General features: G+C 38.9%; 2 protein-coding genes across 3 annotated transcripts in view; both read right to left on the bottom strand.

The window, feature by feature from the left end:
- Nucleotides 1–249: 249 nt before the first annotated feature.
- LOC133425267 (DDRGK domain-containing protein 1-like) lies at nt 250–7,840 on the bottom strand. Of its 2 annotated transcripts, none has more exons than XM_061716021.1 (8): nt 7,625–7,840; nt 6,139–6,267; nt 5,218–5,336; nt 4,095–4,196; nt 3,874–3,996; nt 2,942–2,980; nt 2,744–2,849; nt 250–660 (listed from the first exon to the last, which is right to left on the bottom strand). In XM_061716021.1, the coding sequence occupies exons 1-8, from the start codon at nt 7,710–7,712 to the stop codon at nt 503–505; spliced, it is 864 nt and encodes a 287-aa protein (XP_061572005.1). In that variant the 5' UTR covers nt 7,713–7,840; the 3' UTR covers nt 250–502. The 2 variants fall into 2 exon arrangements, with proteins under 2 accessions (XP_061572005.1, XP_061572007.1); XM_061716023.1 differs by having other exon boundaries at nt 5,218–5,333.
- Nucleotides 7,841–8,469: 629 nt separating this feature from the next.
- LOC133425237 (protein SON) overlaps nt 8,470–19,736 on the bottom strand; it is a 32,632-nt gene continuing 21,365 nt past the window's right edge. Inside the window, exons 14-20 of the mRNA XM_061715973.1 lie at nt 16,756–16,866; nt 13,982–14,098; nt 12,884–13,031; nt 12,731–12,799; nt 11,342–11,457; nt 11,131–11,232; nt 8,470–9,147 (exon numbers count right to left, since the gene is read on the bottom strand). Of these exons, the coding sequence (XP_061571957.1) occupies nt 9,070–9,147; nt 11,131–11,232; nt 11,342–11,457; nt 12,731–12,799; nt 12,884–13,031; nt 13,982–14,098; nt 16,756–16,866 (741 nt within the window). The 3' untranslated portion in view covers nt 8,470–9,069. The remainder of the gene's footprint in view (nt 9,148–11,130; nt 11,233–11,341; nt 11,458–12,730; nt 12,800–12,883; nt 13,032–13,981; nt 14,099–16,755; nt 16,867–19,736) is intronic.

Genomic DNA, 19,736 nt, shown 5'->3' with positions numbered 1-19,736 from the left:
GCTTGGTTTGAATATTTTAGTGTTTTTTTTTTTTTTTATCTACTGATGTTTTAACTTATCTTGATTCTTATCTTGGGGCCGTCCTTTTTGTTCTTTTAGCCAAAGCTCTCGTCACTTTATCTTGTCCTGTGTTGTTGAGTGTCTGGTTTTAATACGAGATGAATCACTCACTGTAAACCAAATTTACCCAAGGGTACAATAAATAAATAATCTAATCTAATCTAAATAAATGTTCCTCAGACACAATAATGCAAGTTCATAGTTTTTTATTTTTCTCAAACTCTTTTTAAATAAATCTTGATAGAAACTTTCAGATGACGGTCCAGTTGTTCCTTTACATAAGACCTGGTTTCAGTTCATGTTCGAGGCTGGACGGGGCGGTGCCTCCGTCAGGCTCCCCCCCCCGTCAGGCGGGGCCTCCGTCAGGCGGGGCCTCCGTCAGGCGGGGCCTCCGTCAGGCGGGGCCTCCGTCAGGCGGGGCCTCCGTCAGGCGGGGCCTCCGTCAGGCCCCCCGGCTCTCCGGGGTCAGGTTGATGAGGGAGTTGCTGGCCTGAGCCAGTTCTGTGATGGAGACTCGGCCTCTCTGTCTGATGAACTGAGCCACAGAGTCCAGCTCTTGGGGGGTGATGGAGATGAACTTCCCTCTGTCGTCAATCACACCTGCAGCAGAGCAGACACGTCAATTATAACTGAAAACTTTAATGTTTTCACACCTTTAAACATATTTAAAGGCAAAAACATGGCACCAGTTATTCTTGTGTCCAACAAAACTTTCCTTTTTTGGGCATAAACAAAGAAATACCAAAAGTAATGTGATGATGAAGAAAAAAAAAAAGGAATTTTTAGGAATTAATATGAGAATCGATTTAGAATTGGAAAATTGATTTTTTCAACACAGGCCTAGTCCAATCAATCAATCAGTGGAATGAAGCTGGTCCGTCTTGTATCTGGCTCCATCTAGTGGTCAGACTAAGCAGCATTTCATGCTGCTCTGGAGTAACTCGGAGCAAATGAGTAAGGGCCAGAGGTGTCAAGTAACGAAGTACAAATACTTTGTTACCTTACTTAAGTAGAAATTTTGGTTATCTATACTTCACTGGAGTAATTATTTTTCAGACGACTTTTTACTTTTACTCCTTACATTTTCACGCAATTATCTGTACTTTTTACTCCTTACATTTTAAAAACAGCCTCGTTACTCCATTTCATTTCGTTATTTAAATAAAAACTATCCAGTTAAATTGCTCCATCCGGATAGAGTGAATTTGGTTGTGGTTGTTTCAGATGTTCTTGTCCAGTTTTGTTCTTACATCCGTTCCCTCAGATTCCTGCAACTAAACTTGGATGTACATTCCAATAAAGGTTAGGATAAATGATAACATGCCTCTGAAGTTTGACTTTTTGCACCATTACAATACTTATAGGCAACTAGTCATCATATCTGCTGCTCTCTGAAACACATGTTAATGCTCAATAGTACACATATATGCTTCTTTAATATATTTCCATTATACTAAGATACATTCATTTTCAATGGCTTTTGTCCTTAATGGCTTTTTTCCCCTTACATTACTTTTACTTTTATACTTTAAGTAGTTTTGAAACCAGTACTTTTATACTTTTACGTGAGTAAAAAACTTGAGTTGATACTTCAACTTCTACAGGAGTATTTTTAAACTCTAGTATCTATACTTCTACCTGAGTAATGAATGTGAATACTGAAGACACCTCTGGTAAGGGCCAATCCCAATCCCCCCCTACTTTCTACCACTAGCCCTAAAAATGAGTAGGCCCTTTTAATGTTCCCTAGGGATTGAGACACCACTTGCTACGTCACTGCGTGGTTTACGTTCGGGTACGTAAGCGACTGCGTAGTTACGTTTGCACATACGTCACACCATATCAGGAAGTCCAGAGCTACAAGCTGTTTTAATTTCCGCTGTAGCGCTGTTAATATGCCACTTTATTAAGTTTTAATATTTTTTCAGGCATAAAAGTAACCGTTAAGATCCCCAACCTGGGCTCAGTTTATCCAAATAACGCCTGTTAAGAAATTTGATCTGATGTTTTCGGGGATGAGAAGAGTTGCGGCGATCCCGCGTTAAATAGACGCAGAGCCTACGGCGTATGTTACGCGCCGACGCGCACCATATGGCGCGCGTCGCCGCGTAACCTACGGCGTAGGCTCTGCGTTGGTGTAACGCGGAACCATAAATCCGCCTTTATTCTGGCGAAATCTGAAGATACAACGCAACAACAGGCAAGCGAGTGATTATGTTCATTCACTGAGTGAATATTATGAAAGTAAAATATATATTTCTCGCTAGAAATGTAATCAAGACTCGTTTTTATGCAGAAACTAACTCAAAATATTGATTTTATTCACTAAAAAATAAGAAATGTCCGCCATGTTTTTTTTAAAATTCAGAAAATGATGACGTAAAGCATTCTGGGAAATTTTCTCAGGCTCTCGGTCGTGAAGTCAGCATCTGAAATGCCTCGCTGTGAAGGGCTAGATTCATATCCACTAGCCCTCGATATCCACACTAGCCCTACATGCAATGAGGAATTGGGACACCACTACCCTCGCGGGAACGCGCAAAATTTAGGGGTAGGGCTGAAAAGTGGGGGTAGTGGGAGTATTGGGACTAAATCTTCTTTTATCTCGTCAGCGTATCATTTTATTTCTGGACTGGATCATGTTCTAGATCCCGTCCCGTCTTCCAGCTCACCAGCCACTCACCCGTCAGCGAGCCGTCAGCCAGCAGGTCCTGCAGCCGGCTGATGGCGTCCTGGGTCCTCATCCCGAACTGAGAGGCCAGGTCCTCCAGGAGGACGACCTTGGAGCTCTGCAGACGAGGGGGGAGGGGCGTTAAAACCCGTTAAAACCTGTTAAAACCGGCTCAGAGCCGACACTCAAGCTGGACCACTAGTGACTCACCTCGATGTAGTCGATGAAATCCTGCAGCAAGTTGCGGGACTGAGAGCAGAACATGTTTAAACGTTAATAACAAGCTGGAGAAGCTGCAGGAGAAGGTGGTGATTAGGGGTGGAACAATATATCGGGCCATGAAATTACAAAATACAAAAACATCACGATACGTGTCATTGAGGGTTATTAATATGAATATATTGTGTTTACTAGTAACATCCTATTGGTGCGGCGGGATCACGTGACGACCTCGACCCGCAGACCAAAACCTTATTGAAAGGACTTTTCATAGTTTATTTATTTACTTTTATTTATTTATTTAATTTTAGTTGTTCAATTTCTGGAAAAGAAAAAAGTCGAAATGTCGGGAAAAAAGTCGAAATGTTGAGAAAAAGGTCGAAATGCCGAGAAAAAAGTCGAAATGCCGAGAAAAAAGTCGAAATTTCGGGAAAAAAGTCAAAATTTCGAGAAAAAAGTCGAAATATCGAGGAAATAGTCGAAATTTCGTGAAAAAGTTAAAATGTTGAGAAAAAAGTCGAAATGTCGAGATTAAAAAGGAAAGGAAAAAGGAAGAAAAAAAAAGGAAAAAAGAAGGAAAAAAGAAGGAAAAAGAAGGAAAAAAGAAGGAAAAAAGGAAAAAAAGAAAAAAAAGGAAAAAAGAAAAAAAAAGGTCAAACATTTTTGAAAAAGCTCCAGGAGCCACTAGGGCGGCGCTAGAGCTGCGGTTTGCTGATCCCTGACTTAAACAGTTATAAAGCATTACAAACTGTAAAAATAGGCCAAACGCACAGCATTGTTTTGTATTTTGTGTCTTTCAAATAAAAGACAATTTTTCCAGTCATATGTTCCTCATTCAAGGTTGTTAAAAAAATACTGCTATAATATCGTATCGTTATCGTGAGATTAGTGTATGGTTACACCCTAGTGGTGAAGCTGCTGACCTGATCCTCGGAGAGCTGCTCCTCCTCTCCCTGCTCCTCTACCACGAAAGAGGCTTTGAGCCGGAGATACTCCTCCTCCTCCCGCCGCTCCTGCTCCTCCTTGGCTCGGAGCTCCGCCTCCTCCTGATGACACAGCAGTAGAACATCAGCAGAATGTCAGCGTCTCCTCGCTCCGACGCCAGGGGGAAGGAGACGCCGGGGGCGGCGGCCGAGTACAACACCTGTCTCTGCTCCAGCAGCCGCTCCTTCTCGTCCTCCTGCCGCCTCTCCTGCTCCCGGAGCTCCTGCATCCTCTTCCTCTCCTCTCTCTCCTCCATCTCTGCCTGGAAGTACAAGGACACGTGGAGCTCAGGACCAGCTGGGGATCCATTCAAATATCAAGAATCGACTCGATTCCGATTCTTAAGATTCAGAATCGATTATCACTCTTTGATTCGATTCGATTCCGATATCGATTTGGGTTAGTGTTATTAAAACAGTTTTTTCAGCTGTTGCATGAATGATATGACTATAGTTCTGTAACATATTACTACTAGTATTATATTGAGATTAAACAGCAAGTATTGGCAGCTAATGATGCTGTAATGACCAATCACCTCCCAGAATGCTGATAGAACTGCTTTCAGAAACATCATGTGTCAGAATTATCAAAACAGATCCAGCAGCAAACAGAGACGGATGAAATCGGTTTGAATTTTCCCATTTTTGAGAATATGGTTTTTAGCATTTTATGCAAATGTGACCCCAAGACAGCACAGGACTGTCTCAGAAAATTAGAATATTGTGATAAAGTTCTTTATTTTCTGTATTGCAATTAAAAAAACAAAAATTTCATAGGATATTTGAGTTTTCTTTAGCTGTAAGCCATAATCAGCAATATTAAAATAATAAAAGGCTTGCAATATTTCAGTTGATTTGTAGAGAATCCAGAATGTATGACATTTTTGCATTACAGAAAATAAAGGACTTTATCACAATATTCTAATTTTCTGAGACAGTACTGTATATAAAGCAAAGAAATATAGACAGTTTATGCAATTATAACTGAAAACTTTAACGTTTTCATACCTTTTAATCAGATTAAAAGGCAAAAACATGGTACTAGTTATGTTTGTGTCCAACAAAACATTCCTTTTTTGGGAATAAACAATAAAATACCAAAAGTGGTAATGTAATGATTGGGAGAAAAAAATAAATAAATAAATAAAAAAAAAAAAAAAAAAAAACCATCATTAGACATACAAATCGATTTTTAGGAATTAATATGAGAATCAATTTAGAATCGGAAAATTTATTTTTTTTCAACACAGGCAACATTGAGCCTGGATGTGCTGCGAGTCTCACCTCACGCTGGGCTTTCTTGGCCTGTTTCTCCTCCAACTTCTTCTGCTTCTTGGCTCCGATCTTCGCCGTTGGCTGGAAGTTCTGCTGCTCTTCCTCCTCTTCCTCCTCGAGCTCGTCTTCTGAAATCAAAATAAAATACTTCTTCATTCACTTCTGATGGTGTTTGTGCAGGAAGTTAGCAGTAATTACAAGCTGGCTCTGCTACATCTGGTCATTAGTTGTTTCTAGTGCTCAAACTCTCAGGGCTTCATGTTCTGAGGGGATAAAAGATTTTAACCCTGAAAAACACTTAAATGTCTGCATGTGACGGAGGGCAGATTTGTTCCTGCGGCCACCTCGTAGTAAAACACGTATTAAATCCTGAGGGTCCTAACCGGCGTTCATTCAGCAACACAAATCCTTCTATATGTCGTGTTGTGAGATGGAAAATTCACACTGCAAAAACTCAGAATCTTAACAATATTTGTCTTATTTCTAGTTAAAATGTCTCATTTTTAGTCAAAAAAAATGTCATTACACTTAAAACAAGACTCATCACTGGAAAAATAACTTGTTATTTGACAATTTTCACCTGTTTCAAGTAGATTTTCACTTGAAATAAGTAGAAAAATCTGCCAGTGGGACAAGATTTTTTATGCTTGTAATGAGAAGATAAATCTGGCAGATTTTTCTACTTATTTCAAGTGAAAATTTACTGAATCTGAAAAAATTGTCAAATAGGTTATTTTTTCTGGTAATGACTCTTGTTTTAAGTGTAATGAAATTTTTTGACTAAAAATTAATGTGTTTGGTGTTTGTAATTGTTTGTTTTGGTAGTTTGGTGTTTGTAATTATTTGTTTTGGTAGTTTGTAATTGTTAGACTTGGTAGTTTGGTGTCTAACAGCGGGTCATATTTGTGGGGGAGTTTGGGCTGCAGGTACCGGGCTCTTCTCTCCGGCGAGTCGCCATCACGGCCGCCAGGTTCCGTCTCCGGCGGGGGGCGCCGGCGGCCCGGGGGGCCGGCTCGGCGAGCCGGAGGGGGGCGGCGTCCCTGCGGGGCTCCTGGTCAGCTGGAGGAACAACACACGAGTATCAACACCAGCCCCACAACAACAACCAATCAATCCAGGGGCCATAAAGTAAAAACGAGGGTTCCTACACATATTTCAAGGTCAAATTCAAGCACTTTCAAGGGTCATTTTCAAAATCTTCAAGCACCTTATCGCTGGCATAAAAAATATCTACAGGAATATATATACACTCATAATTATTTTTTCTGCTTTTTATCACAATTATGTACATTGTATCATGCTGTAAACATCTAGTTATGTTTAATCTTACTGATTTTATTTCTCCTTGTAATAACTAAACTATACAGTCTGATCCCAATTTTGTGAAAGACTCAGTTATAATTTCAAGCACGTAAACTAAAATTCAAGCACTTTTCAGGCCTTGAAAACACAACATTGAAATTCAAGCACTTTCAAGGATTTCAAGCACCCGTAGAACCCTGAAAAACACTGCCATGTTTCTGGATCAGCCAGTACATTTAAAACAGATGTTTTCACTAACAACCTGCCATCTCCCTGCAGGGGAGCTGCTTTAGTGATGGTTGGAACTTTACTTTATGGCACTAGGGTCGCCACCCGTCCCGTAAAATACGGAATTGTCCTTTATTTGAGAAAAAATATTTGCGTCCCGTATTGAACTAATACGGACATATATTTAGCTCTTATTTATTTATGTAATAATATACAGGTGAAGGTCGGAAAATTTGAATACATTGCAAAACGTCATTCGTAGTAAATTTAACTAAAGGAGAAACAAATATATTATTTCCCCACTACATTCAAAGTGAGATATTTCAAGCCTTTATTTGTAATGATTTTGGTGATTATGGCTCAGTTTATGAAAACCCCAAATAAAAAATAAATTAGAGAATATTTTATGAAATCAATAAACAATTCCATCATCAAAATTATAACAAATAAAAGGTTTAACAAATCTTGCTTTGCATGTAATAAGACTAGGTAATATTAGTTTCACCTTTTAAGTTGAATTATTGAAATAAATTAACGTTCACACCATATTCTAGTTGAATTATTGAAATAAATTAACTTTTACACCATATTCTAGTTGAATTATTGAAATAAATGAACTTTTACACCATTTTCTAGTTGAATTATTGAAATAAATGAACTTTTACACCACATTCTAGTTGAATTATTGAAATAAATTAACTTTTACACCATATTCTAGTTGAATTATTGAAATAAATTAACTTTTACACCATATTCTAGTTGAATTATTGAAATAAATTAACTTTTACACAATATTCTAGTTGAATTATTGAAATAAATGATCTTTTACACCATTTTCTGTATGCTGTATCTATATCATACACCTGGGCTGATGTTACATACGTACCATGGCTGGTTCTCCGCTGGATCTGCAGAACCAGAACCAGAACCAGGACGAGGACGACAGCAGCCAGCAGGAACCAGCCTGCAAGCATGGCGACTGTTTAACTGCTGATCAGAAACAAATACACATGTAAACGTGTAAACATGTACACGTATATGTACAGATGTCTACGCTTATGTTATGGTGACGAAGGTTCTTCTTCTACGGTTTCAGGACGAAGGTTCTTCTTCTACGGTTTCAGGACGAAGGTTCTTCTTCTACGGATCAGGTTATTCTGGGTTTTACTGCAGCGTCTCACTGCTGCCACCGCGCGGACAAACTCAGGTTAGTCGGGGAGGAACAGTGATGATCTAATAATAATAATAATAATAATGATAATGATAATACTAAAAATGATAATAATACTAATAATGACGATGATAATACTTATAATAATTATGACAATAATAATGATAATAATACAATACTACTAATAATAATAATACTAACAATGATAATATTAATACTACTACTTCTACTAATAATACTAATAATGATAATACCAATAATACTAATGATAATCTTCTACGGCTTCAGGTTAGTCGGGGAGGAACAGTGAAGATCTAATAATAATGATAATAATGATGATAATAATACTAATAATAATACTTATAATAATAATGCTAATAATAATACTAATAATACTAAACTAATACTAACAATGATACTAATAATACTAATACGAATACTAATAATTATGATAATACTACTAATAATAATAATATTAATACTACTACTTCTACTAATAATAATACTAATACTACTACTACTACTACTAATAATAATAATGAAGACAATAACAAGAATAATACATTAAATTTATTTAGCCTTTCAGGGCAAAATAATCTTTATTTTCCTTTGCATAAGGCTCTACTGAGAATTTTACAGCCTTTCAAGAAGAAACATTGTTAGAAATTAAACCACAACGGTACTTCCAAGAACAATAGAGAAGTGAATCAAAATAAGCACAATCATTTACAACTATCGCTCTTCACTCAGTTCTGACCAACAATTACACAGAAAAAAAAAGAGTCTATCTGGATTAAGACTCCGTTATCTATTAGTCCAACTAGTAAATACATTATACATATATACATAACGTGTGAACATAGACTACTTGCATACTTCACCAAGGGTTATTAGACGCTTTAACAATCATGACCATCAAACATATTGGTTTAAAATTGGTAATAAAATAGTTCTAATGCTAGGGTACATTTTGACTAGTCTGTTGTTCATGCCCACCTCCTCCCTCAATTAAAATAAAAAAAAAAAAAACAGGTAGAATTTAACAATGGCTCAGTTCTGGTGAAACAGAAGGGATCATGCTCGTGGTGGAGTTTGAATAAAGTTGTCTGCAGTAAAAAAAGGTGGATTTGAAAGTCCCAGTATGATACAGTATGTATTGCTCATGTTGAGAAGAGAGGGCCAGTCGACGCAGCGGTGAAGACGGGCCCCATGTAGAGTCCGGGTCCGTCTGCAGGAACCTTTGGACCACAAAACATTTCAATACAACTTTCAACACTGTGTTTGGATCATCAACACCATTGTCTACCTCATGCGGCCCGAAAGAGATTTTCATGCGGCCCGCGAGAAGTTTCCAACGCAAAAAATCGAAATGTTAATTTACTAAAAAGGAAGACATTAATAATTGCCATGAATCGCAGCATATCCGATAATATATTTCTTCTACAAATCAATCGTTATTCCACAAAGAGAGCAGTTTGACATTTTTTTTTTGTTTTCTAGAATGCATTTGCCGATTTTATTTCTTTGTAGACGGTCGTTTATTTTTATTAACTGACTACTATTATATATTTTCGCAGGAAAAATATCACTGTTAAAAAAGATGATAGAAGATATTTATTCGGAGAATTTCAGTTTTGAATACAAGGATAGTGACAAAGTAAAACAGTTTAAAAAGAAGTGCTGACTTTTTCGGCACACGTAAATACGTAAATATGGCGTAAATATCCGCGCCAATTTTTAAAAATAAATACACTTAATTGTACTGGAAAAATCTCTAAATCACAAAGAAACACTCTCGGATGTAATAAGAAAGATTTTGCTTTTAATTAAATTTCCTATTAAAAAGCGAAATATAAAAAAAAAAACATACTTGTTTCTGTTTATCTTTGTAAAATGATATTAAAAGTATCTTACATAATTTGAAAAAAAAAACGAGAAATGTCAAGAAAAGATCCTGAAGAAATATATTTTACATGATTAGAGTGTAAACAAAGTGCATATTTCCTTTAAAATTAACTAAAATGATATTGGATTAGATAACAAAAGTAAAAAAAAAAGAATTAGAAAAAAACATTTCCACACCGTTTTTGTTATTTTGAGCGTGCGGCCCGCGAGAAAATAATTGGTCAAATCCGGCCCTGCAAGCAAAATGAGTTTGACACCCCTGGTCTACCTTGTTAAAGTTGTTTTTTTTTCACTTATTGTTACGAATGCTTCCAATGAAAATGACAAGTGTCCATGATGCACTTATTTTTAAATACATTTTATTTTGAAAGGGGTTTTATGTGGCTCCTTTTCCTCTTTCGAGGTTTACTTTAACTTCTCGGTGAAAATGTCGGTTTTTAGGCACAACTGTGAATTAGCCTTGTTTAAGCTGACGTTCGGGTTTTGTGGGCTTAGTTTTTAGTTTGTTTGGAGTGTGAGGAAGAGAAACTGTTAATGTGTGTATAAATGCATCTTTTATTTACAGATATGTGTTTTTCTGCTGCTATTCATTTATACCAGTACACAGTAATTAAGTCTTTATTTAGAGTTTATTTCTGAACCTCGGTACCAGCAGGCATCGCTGCAGAGCCGTGAGCCCCCTAGTGGTCAGTAGGGATGGGCCGTATGGACTAAAAAATGTATCACGATAATTTCTATTATTTATCCCGATAACGATAAAAATGACAATAAAAAAAATACCAATTCAACTCCACCTTTGTAACTATAAATCTATCACCACATTCAGTCTTTGGAGCCAAATCACTGCTCTAAAAGATACTAAATACTACTAAACATCATCAATGGGAATCTTTCTTTCTTTCTTTCTTTCTTTCTTTCTTTCTTTCTTTCTTTCTTTCTTTCTTTCTTTCTTTCTTTCTTTCTTTCTTTCTTTCTTTCTTTCTTTCTTTCTTTCTTTCTTTCTTTCTTTCTTTCTTTCTTTCTTTCTTTCTTTCTTTCTTTCTTTCTGGCTCATATCTTTCTTTCTTTCTTTCAGGCTCATATCTTTCTATCTTTCTTTCTTTCTTTCTTTTTCTTTCAGGCTCATATCTTTCTTTCTTTCTTTCTTTCTTTCTTTCTGGCTCATTTCTTTATCGTCATTTTTATCGTTATTGGGATAAATGCCAGAAATGATCGTGATACATTTTTTAGTCCATACCGCCCATCCCTAGTAACCGTGGCCAATGAGGTATATTCACTTGGATTTGAGTGTTTATTTTAAATAAAGCCGGTGTTACCTCCCCCAGAGCCTGCAGGGCGACCGTCGCCGCCATCGCCTTGGCGTGTTTCTTGTTGGGGCTCGCCGTCTGCGGCTGGTAGTCCACTCCGTCCACCGTCACCTGAGGACGACATCAGGGAGATGTTGAACGCCTTCAGCCCCCCCGGAGCACAGACACCCCCCCTGCAACGCCTCCGTGCCGCCGCAGCGGGGAAACCAGCAGCACCCACCTTGAAGAGGAAGTTCTTGCGGTGGTCCGGGCCGCTGTGATGAACCATGACGAAGTCTGGCTGCATTATCCGCCTCTTGTTACACAACTCGATGAGAGCAGAGACCGGGTGTTTCCCTGTGGAACCAGAAACGTTCTCAATTAACCAGTACTGTCTTTGGGTCAAAATGACATTTCTTTCTTTCTTTCAGGCTCGCTCCTTCCTTCCTTCCTCCCTTCCTTCCTTCTTTCCTCCCTTCCCCCCTTCTTTTCTCCCCTTGTACATTCTTTCTTTGTTTTCTCCTTTCCTTCCTTCCTTCCTTCCTTCTTTCCTTCCTTCCTTCCTTCCTTCCTCCCTTCCTCCTTTTCTCCCCTTCCTTCCTTCGTTCTTTTTCCCCCATCCTTCCTTCTTTCCTCCCTTCCTTCCTTCCTTCCTTCCTTCCTTCCTTCCTTCCTTCCTTCCTTCCTTCCCTTTTCCCTTCCTTCCTTATTTCCTTCCTTCTTTTCTCCCTTCCTTCCTCCCTTCCTCCATTCTTTTTTCCCTTCCTTCCTTCCTTCCTTCCTTCCTTCCTTCCTTCCTTCCTTCCTTTCTCCTTTCCTTCCTTCTTTCCTCCTTTCCTTCCTTCTTTTTTCCCTTCCTTCCTTCCTTCCTTCCTCCCTTCCTTCCTCCCTTCCTTCTTTTTTCCCTTCCTTCCTTCTTTCCTCCCTTCCTTCCTTCCTTATTTTCTCCCTTCCTTCTTTTCTCCTTTCCTTCCTTCTTTCTTCCCTTTCTTCCTTTTTTCCCTTCTTTCCTCCCTTCCTTCCTTCTTTTTTCCCTCCTCCCTTCTTTTCTCCCTTCCTTCCTTCCTTCCTTTCTCCCTTCCTTCCTTCCTTCTTTTTTCCCTTCCTTATTTCCTCCCTTCCTTCCTTCTTTTTTCTCTTCCTTCCTTCTTTTCTCCCTTCCTTCCTTCTTTCCTCCCTTCCTTCTTTTTTCCCCTTCCTTCCTTCTTTTCTCCCTTCCTCCCTTATTTCCTTCCTTCTTTTCTCCCTTCCTTCCTTCTTTCCTCCCTTCCTTCTTTTTTCCCCTTCCTTCCTTCTTTTTTCCCTTCCTTATTTCCTTCCTTCTTTCCTCCCTTCCTTATTTCCTTTCTCCCTTCCTTCCTTCTTTTCTCCCTTCCTTCCTTCTTTTCTTTCTCCCTTCCTTCCTTCTTTTCTTTCTCCCTTCCTTCCTTCTTTTCTATCTATCTCCCTTCCTTCCTTCCTTCTTTCTCCCTTCCTTCCTTCCTTCCTTCTTTTCTTTCTTCCTTTCTTTTCTCCCTTCCTTCTTTCATCCCTTCTTCCCTTCCTCGTTCCTTGACCCGAACACAGCACAAGGGGTAAAGAATCAACAGACACTTTTAGAAAGAGTCTGATCTGAAAACAGGTCTGTTACCCATCAGGTCCTTGGTTACGACCAGTCCTCCCGTCTGCTTCTGGTGCTTTTCTCCTTCAGCCACTAAACCTGAGAGAAGACATCAGCAGGTTTGTTTCATGCTTTTAAAGGTGTGAACGTCTCTCAGACGTCTGTGTGGCCGCGGCCTCTGACCTTTCCGGTCGACCTTGAAGTCTATGATGATGGGCTCCACCGTGCCCTCGCGGTTCCTGCCCAGGCCCTCGCCCGTCCTCCAGCCCATCTTCCTCATCAGGAACTCCCCGACGCCCCCCGACACCGGCGCCGCTCGCAGGAACTGGTCCTGACAAACACAAACACAAACACACAAAGGGGGAAACGATCAAACTGGTTCCTGGTGCAAGTTAGACTCAAACATGATTTGATTTTTATTTTCAAAATCAAACAAAAACAACAAAACAAAGAATTTCATACTTTAACACTTAATATCTTGATTTGCATGTGCAAAAAGGAGTAGGAAGAAGTTTAAACTTTAATTACTTATTTCGGCAGGTTTGTTGAAAATGGCGGATATAGTTGAACTTCAAAAATAATGTTTAAAGCAAAAAATAGATCGTTACTAGAACAGTTACAAAATTTGTTCAGATTGGAGGATGAGGACAACAGACTTAAACTTGATTTCAAACATACTTTTGCAAGGCCAAAACATAAAACAAATGTGTATTTCTGTTACAGGTGTAAAATTATGGCATGGACAAAGCAAGGAACTGAAAAGTTGCACAAGTTTGTATCAGCTTAAGAAAATGTTTAAAAAAGAAAAGATAAGTGCCTACAAAAAAGAAGAAGGAGAAAGAGAAAAAAATAGATAAAAGAGTGGTATTTTTGTTTGTTTTCTTGTTATAAATATGTGTATAGATAGATTGGTGTTCAGTAAGTCAATGTAATTGTATTAACAGAGAGGGGCAGGTATCATAAGTTTTCTTCTTCCTGCTCCTTTTCTTTCATGGTGATAATGTGTACTTCATGGAATTTTGTACAACATTATTAAGAATATATACCATGAATGGAATAAATGAAATTAAATGAAAAAACTTCTTTAATCCTACCCACATTCACTAATCATTTATTAACCTATTAACTAACGCGCGAGGGCCCGTTCGTCGCTGCTTGCAGCTTTAATTATTTCAGGTTTTCTATAATATTACCTGCTGATAATATCATCTCTTCTTTTAGAGGAAATGGTGCTTTTGCAATGAAACCAAAGGAAAGGTACATGCGTTCTGGGGTTCCTACCTTCTTGAGCCAGGCCTGAGGGCCGCTGGTGGACAGCTCCTCGGAGCTCAGGACCTGAGCCCCGGTGGAACCGGTGAAGAGACCGGGAACGTTGCTGGACTGAGCCCACGCATCAACCTGCCGGAACACATCTGTGTTAAATCCCAAAGTCCAGGCCCTGGACATGTTGATTTTCCTTTTCAAAAACTGCTGACTTCATATAGCACTATGATCAGACCTCTCTCTTTTTATTTAGTTTTTTTTTATGTTTTTGTTATTTGTTTCTGTTATTTACTGCAGGAATTGTTGAAGTTAAAAAAAGGAAGTCCTCCTTAAATTATTATTGTTCTGAACACAGTTTGAGTGATGAGAGAGTGATATGTATGTGTCAAGGAAAATAATGAAGTGTTAGTGTTAAAATGTCAACAATAAAAACATTTCTATTCTTGATATATTCTATTTATTTACTTTCTAATTAATATTGGTATCGGAATCGGTATTCGACAAGAATCGGAATCGAAATGAGGATTCGAAATAGGAATCGGACTCGATGAAAATGCAAACGATACCCATCCCTAGGGGCCTCACTTATCAACCGTGCGTAGAAAAGGTACTAAATTCTAAGAACTAAATTCAGAGGGGCACGGTGGCGCAGCAGGTAGTGCAGGCGTCTCACAGCAAGAAGGTCCTGGGTTCGATTCCCGCCGGGGACGCTGTGGGCGCTGAAGTGCGTGTCCATGACTTCAGTGCCCACACCCTGGGTGGGGTTGGCGAATGATTTATGGTTCTGCGTTAAATCCACGCACAACGTACGAAGAGATTGAGAGATTGAGCGCATGTCATAGATGGAGAGAAACACAACCAGACAACTCAGTCTCCTTATCCTTAGTCTCCCTGCCTATTAATGTAAAATAGTTCTCTATATATGTGTTATGTATATATATGTATACATATGTGTGTGTGTATGTAAATATATTGTATGCAGGTGTTAGGTATTTGTTGTAATTCTATTGGTGTTTCGTATGTTGATTGTCTCGTGATTTATTGTATGTATGCTTTCGGCAACAATGATTACTATCATTCATGCCAATAAAGCCAATTTGAATTTGAAAAAAAAAATTTGAATTTGAGATTCCCGTTGATGACGTTTTTGTATTGGTATTTTTTTTATCGTTATCGGGATAAATGATAGAAAATATCGTGATTCCTGCATATGTTCTGGGAATGTGACCGCTTACAAAATTATTGGAAATCAATTCACTCCTTAACACAACTAATCCTGGACAAAACATTTGATTTAAGCAGCAGTTTATATTTATTAAATGACACATATAATTTACAACTACATAACAAAAAATGCAGGATATTAATTTTGATAACTTACTTTGCAAAAAAATTTATACTTTTATTTTGGAAGAACGATTCCCCTCCATCTTTTAAGACTTGCATAGACCAAATCACAGCATTTCTACCATTAGAAAAGCTAACATTAGAAAAATATAACCGTGGCCAACTTTTTCAAGAATCTTGGTTCCCATTATTTTCTGGCTTAGAGCTTCATTCATTGTAAACTTCATCGTACGCTGATTGCTGTTTTATTGTTGTCATTTACTTTATGTAACCTATGTATCTGTAGGTATTTGAGTTTTGATGCCCCTACTGTTACTTTTTTTTTTTTTTTTTACAGTTTATTTATTTTTTATTTATTTCGTGTGTATGTTTTTGTGTTTTTTTTGGGGGGGGGGTGGTGGGAGGGGTGGGTTGTAGGCGAGATTTGGCTTGTGTGCACAAAAGAAAATTGTAAGACCTACTGTTATTTAGGATGTTTGTGATTGCCTTTCTTTTGTGAAATAAAAAGATATTGGAAAAAAAAAAAAAAAAATATCGTGATACATTTTTTAGTCCATACCACCCATCCCTAGTTCCTACGCACAAGTACAAGTTGATAAATTCCACACTTTGCGTGGGAATGTTCTTACACACACATCTGTGCGTACGCACGGTTGATAAATGAGGCCCCGGGCAGGAAGTCGTACCTTTACTGGTCTGAGTGAGATGTGGCTGCAATCATCAGAACCGCCTGATGCACCTGTGGGGGTATCATGTATTATGGATTCATTACAAATCAACTGAAATATTGCAAGCCTTTTATTATTTTAATATTGCTGATTATGGTTTACAGTTTAAGATTAAGATTCCCAGAATATTCTAATTTTTTTTAGATAGGATATTTGAGTTTTCTTAAGCTGTAAGCCATGATCAGTAATATTAAAATAATAAAAGGCTTGCAATATTTCAGTTGATTTGTAATGAATCCAGAATGTATGACATTTTTGCATTACAGAAAATAAAGGACTTTATCACAATAATCCAAATTTCAAGGATGAGCAAATTGCCAACTTATTGCAACTGGTGAAAATTGTCAAATAAGTTATTTTTCTGGTGATGACTCTAAATGTTGAAATAGCAGTAAAACCACATTCATTGATGAAATGACATAAGGGATGGAAAGGGGGGATGGCAGTTTTACAGGGGGGGATGATTTTGACTGTTTTTATTTCAGGGGTGGATACCATCCCCCCTCATCCCCCCTCAACTCCAGTACTGGCTATAATATCGTATCTCAATATCGTGTATCGTAGCGTATCGTGACATTAGTGTATTGTTTCACCCCTCGGCTCAAGCATTCAAACTGAGACCTTGGAGTGAAACTCCGGATCAGAGTTCACCCCGTTGTTAATTTACCCCAGGCCCTCTGGTGCTGACCTTTGACCCTTCCACCAAACACACGTTACCTGCTCTTGAGCCCGGGTGAGCATGCAGAGGGCGGTGATGTCGTTGGGGTTCTCGGCCAATCGCTTCTGAGCGTTGATCCTCTCCGTCACGGCTTGGGTGATGTCTACTGGCTGGAGGAGGCGTGGGGGGGAGAGAGAGAGGAGGGGGTTAGAACGGTCAAGTACCCCTGCAGGCTCTGGATGTAGCCTAGCGACAAGATGGACATCAATGAGGTGGAAAACAACCTGAAACAAGGTCTTTACAAAACAAAGACGAAGCAATGCAGGTCAGATATTTGGAGAAACTGCGTTTAGTGTCTGTGGAGCATCTTGGAAGAGAGACGAGGGATTGGGACCTCAGTCGGTCAGCAGCATTCTCTTCCTCCACAGCAATGTACCGGTAATGGCGAAGTGATTCATTTGTTAAATTAATTAATAATTTTATATTTATTACGGTAGTATTATTTGAGCCACTCACAGCCTTATCTCGTTGCTATTTGTTAATTATGTCCTAAAGAAGCGTGATGACGCCTTGCGGTTGCGGGTGTTATTGAATGTTTTCATTATTATTTTTATTTTTCCAAACAGAATACCTGCAACATCTGGCTAATAATTTTAAAGCAAGCAAGGTGAGGCAGCGTTCAGTTATTCTGCTCCTCACCGGTGGAACAAATGTCCTGTAGACCTGAGGTCTGCTCCAACTGTAGATCCTTTAAATCAGGCCTAAAACCATTACTGTTTACTCAAGCGTACTCTTAAATTAAATACTTACCTGCTGTACTCTACTGCCCCTATTTTTAACAGCTTGTGCTTTTTATTATTTTACTTCTTTTCTTATCATCTTATTCATAATTTTATTCAATCTTATTTGTTACTTACTGTCTAATTATGTCTTGCTGCTTTTAATGTCAATGTAAAGCACTTCTATTCTATTTGTATGTGCCGTGTGATGGTGCAATGTTTTTGATAAAACTAAGTCATATTTAAATGTATTGTGTTGTTTATCTGTGTTAATATTATCATGTTTCTTATTCAGGTCTCTCTTAGAAAAGAGATCAATCACATAATTGATGCGTGTGCGAAAGGTGAAATAGCTTGTGTGATGATGACAATGATGGATTTGCATCTAACTTTGGTCAGGTGACCTATGAACTGTCAATCATCCATCAAGCTCCACAATGATCATGTTAACATTAAATCAGATAGATTTGTCTGGGACGGGAGAAGACAAATCAAAGCATCTCTATTATTGTGCGGCATGAATTCTCAGAGTTTTGCGAGAGGGGAGATAAACACTGCGGTTGCGGGTGGTAATGGTCAGAAATTCAGCGGGAGCGGGATGAAGAAAACAGTCCCGCTATTAGGCCTGTGTTTAAAAGATCGATTTTCCAATTCTACAACTTTTTTTTTTTTTTTTTTAATTTTAGATTTTTTTCCCATCATTACAACTTTTGGTATTTTTTTGTTTATGCCGAAAAAAGGATTGTTTTGTTGGACACGCGAATAACTAGTGCCATGTTTTTGTCTTTTAGATATGTAGAAAAGTATGAAAACATTAAAGTTTCAGTTATAATTGCATAAATTGTCTATATTTCTTTGCTTTATATACTGTCTTGGGGTTACATTTGTATAAAATGCTAAAAACCAAATTCTCATCAATGGGAAATGGGATAAATTGATAATTCTGCCCCACGATGTTTCTGTTTCAGTTCTATCAGCATTCTGGGAGGTGATTGGTCCTTACAGCATCATTAGCTGCAATACTTGCTGTTGAATCTCAATATAATACTAGTATTAATATGTTGCAGAACTACAGTCATATAATTCATGCAACAGCTCAAAAAACAGTTTTAATAACACTAAACCAATCAATATCGGAATCGAATCGGATCGAATCAAAGTGTGATAATCGATTCTGAATCTTAAGAATCGGAATAAAATCGATTCTTGATATTTGAATCGATCCCCAGCCCTACCCGCTATAGCAGGGCTCTAGTACCTGGGTGGTACCGGTATGGGGTGGTATCAGTATTGACGCTTTTACACTAGAACCTACTCAGCGTGACTCGACTCGCCCCCGTTTGTTTTTAGACACCCAGATCAGAAGTAGGAGGTTGGACCGAAGCTGCTGTGACGTATTTGATTGTGTATCTAAAGGAAGAAGACAACAACACTAAAGATGTAGAACCTGGAGGAGATGATAGATGTGCTGCTGGATCTGTGGCTTGTGTTCCATATCAAGTTAAAAAATGAGAGAGAGAAGCTTCAAGCGGCAACGCTTTTTAATTTCTTTTAGTTTGTCTCGGCGCTGCTGAAAAGTCAGCTGGAGCCGCGAGCAGCTATGAAGAGACAGAGCTCCTGGTAGATCTGGTCGTTCCTTATCGGCCGTCTAGATCCCTTTTTAATTCTCCCCTCAGCACCAGGTTTATGAACATCTGCACCTCAGAGTTGGATCATGAAACAGACTTTTGCGCTGCCGTTGCCTGTTGAATAAAATGAAAAGCCTCTCGCGCTGATTCCCGCTTCCTGACTCAGACGTCAGACTTCGCCTGATTGGAGTCGCTGCTGATGAACCAGAGACTGAAAGGCAGACGGAAAATTACTGGGGCTGCCTGTTTTCAAAATAATTGCTGATTCTATAATCTGCCCTTGACAGAGCAGTCTTGGGCCGACTGACCTGGTCACAATCTTCCTGGTGGAATGTAAACAAGATGACTCTGCCTCCCACTAACCCTCCCCCTCCCCCACGAACACCAGCGGATCCCTGTCTCAGAACTGTACCGAGCCGCCTGATAACATCAAGGACATTGGCTGAGAGCAGATCTGTGCGGAGGTTCACGGACGGACTCATCGCTTCACAGAGACTCTTACTGATAAGCACACACAATTCCCTCAGTTCAAACGCCTTCCTCGCCTTCCTCGCCCCCCCCTCTTTTCACCCCCCCCCCCCCCGATTCTGATTCGAACCCCCCGACCAATCGGTGACGTGTAATGAGATGACA

This window comes from Cololabis saira, chromosome 24 (genome assembly GCF_033807715.1).
Source record: "Cololabis saira isolate AMF1-May2022 chromosome 24, fColSai1.1, whole genome shotgun sequence".
In the NCBI taxonomy this organism is placed as follows: domain Eukaryota; kingdom Metazoa; phylum Chordata; class Actinopteri; order Beloniformes; family Belonidae; genus Cololabis; species Cololabis saira.
Note: the sequence above shows the minus strand (reverse complement) of the source record. Positions and strands in the feature narration are given on the sequence as shown.

Coding starts and splice junctions, on each gene's coding strand:
- LOC133425267 (XM_061716021.1), bottom strand. CDS start 7,712: ATGCTTGCAGGCTGGTTCCTGCTGGCTGCTGTCGTCCTCGTCCTGGTT. Junction 3,997..4,094: donor GGCTGCTGGAGCAGAGACAG/GTGTTGTACTCG, acceptor CTGTGTCATCAG/GAGGAGGCGGAGCTCCGAGC. Junction 2,850..2,941: donor ATTTCATCGACTACATCGAG/GTGAGTCACTAG, acceptor CCTCGTCTGCAG/AGCTCCAAGGTCGTCCTCCT.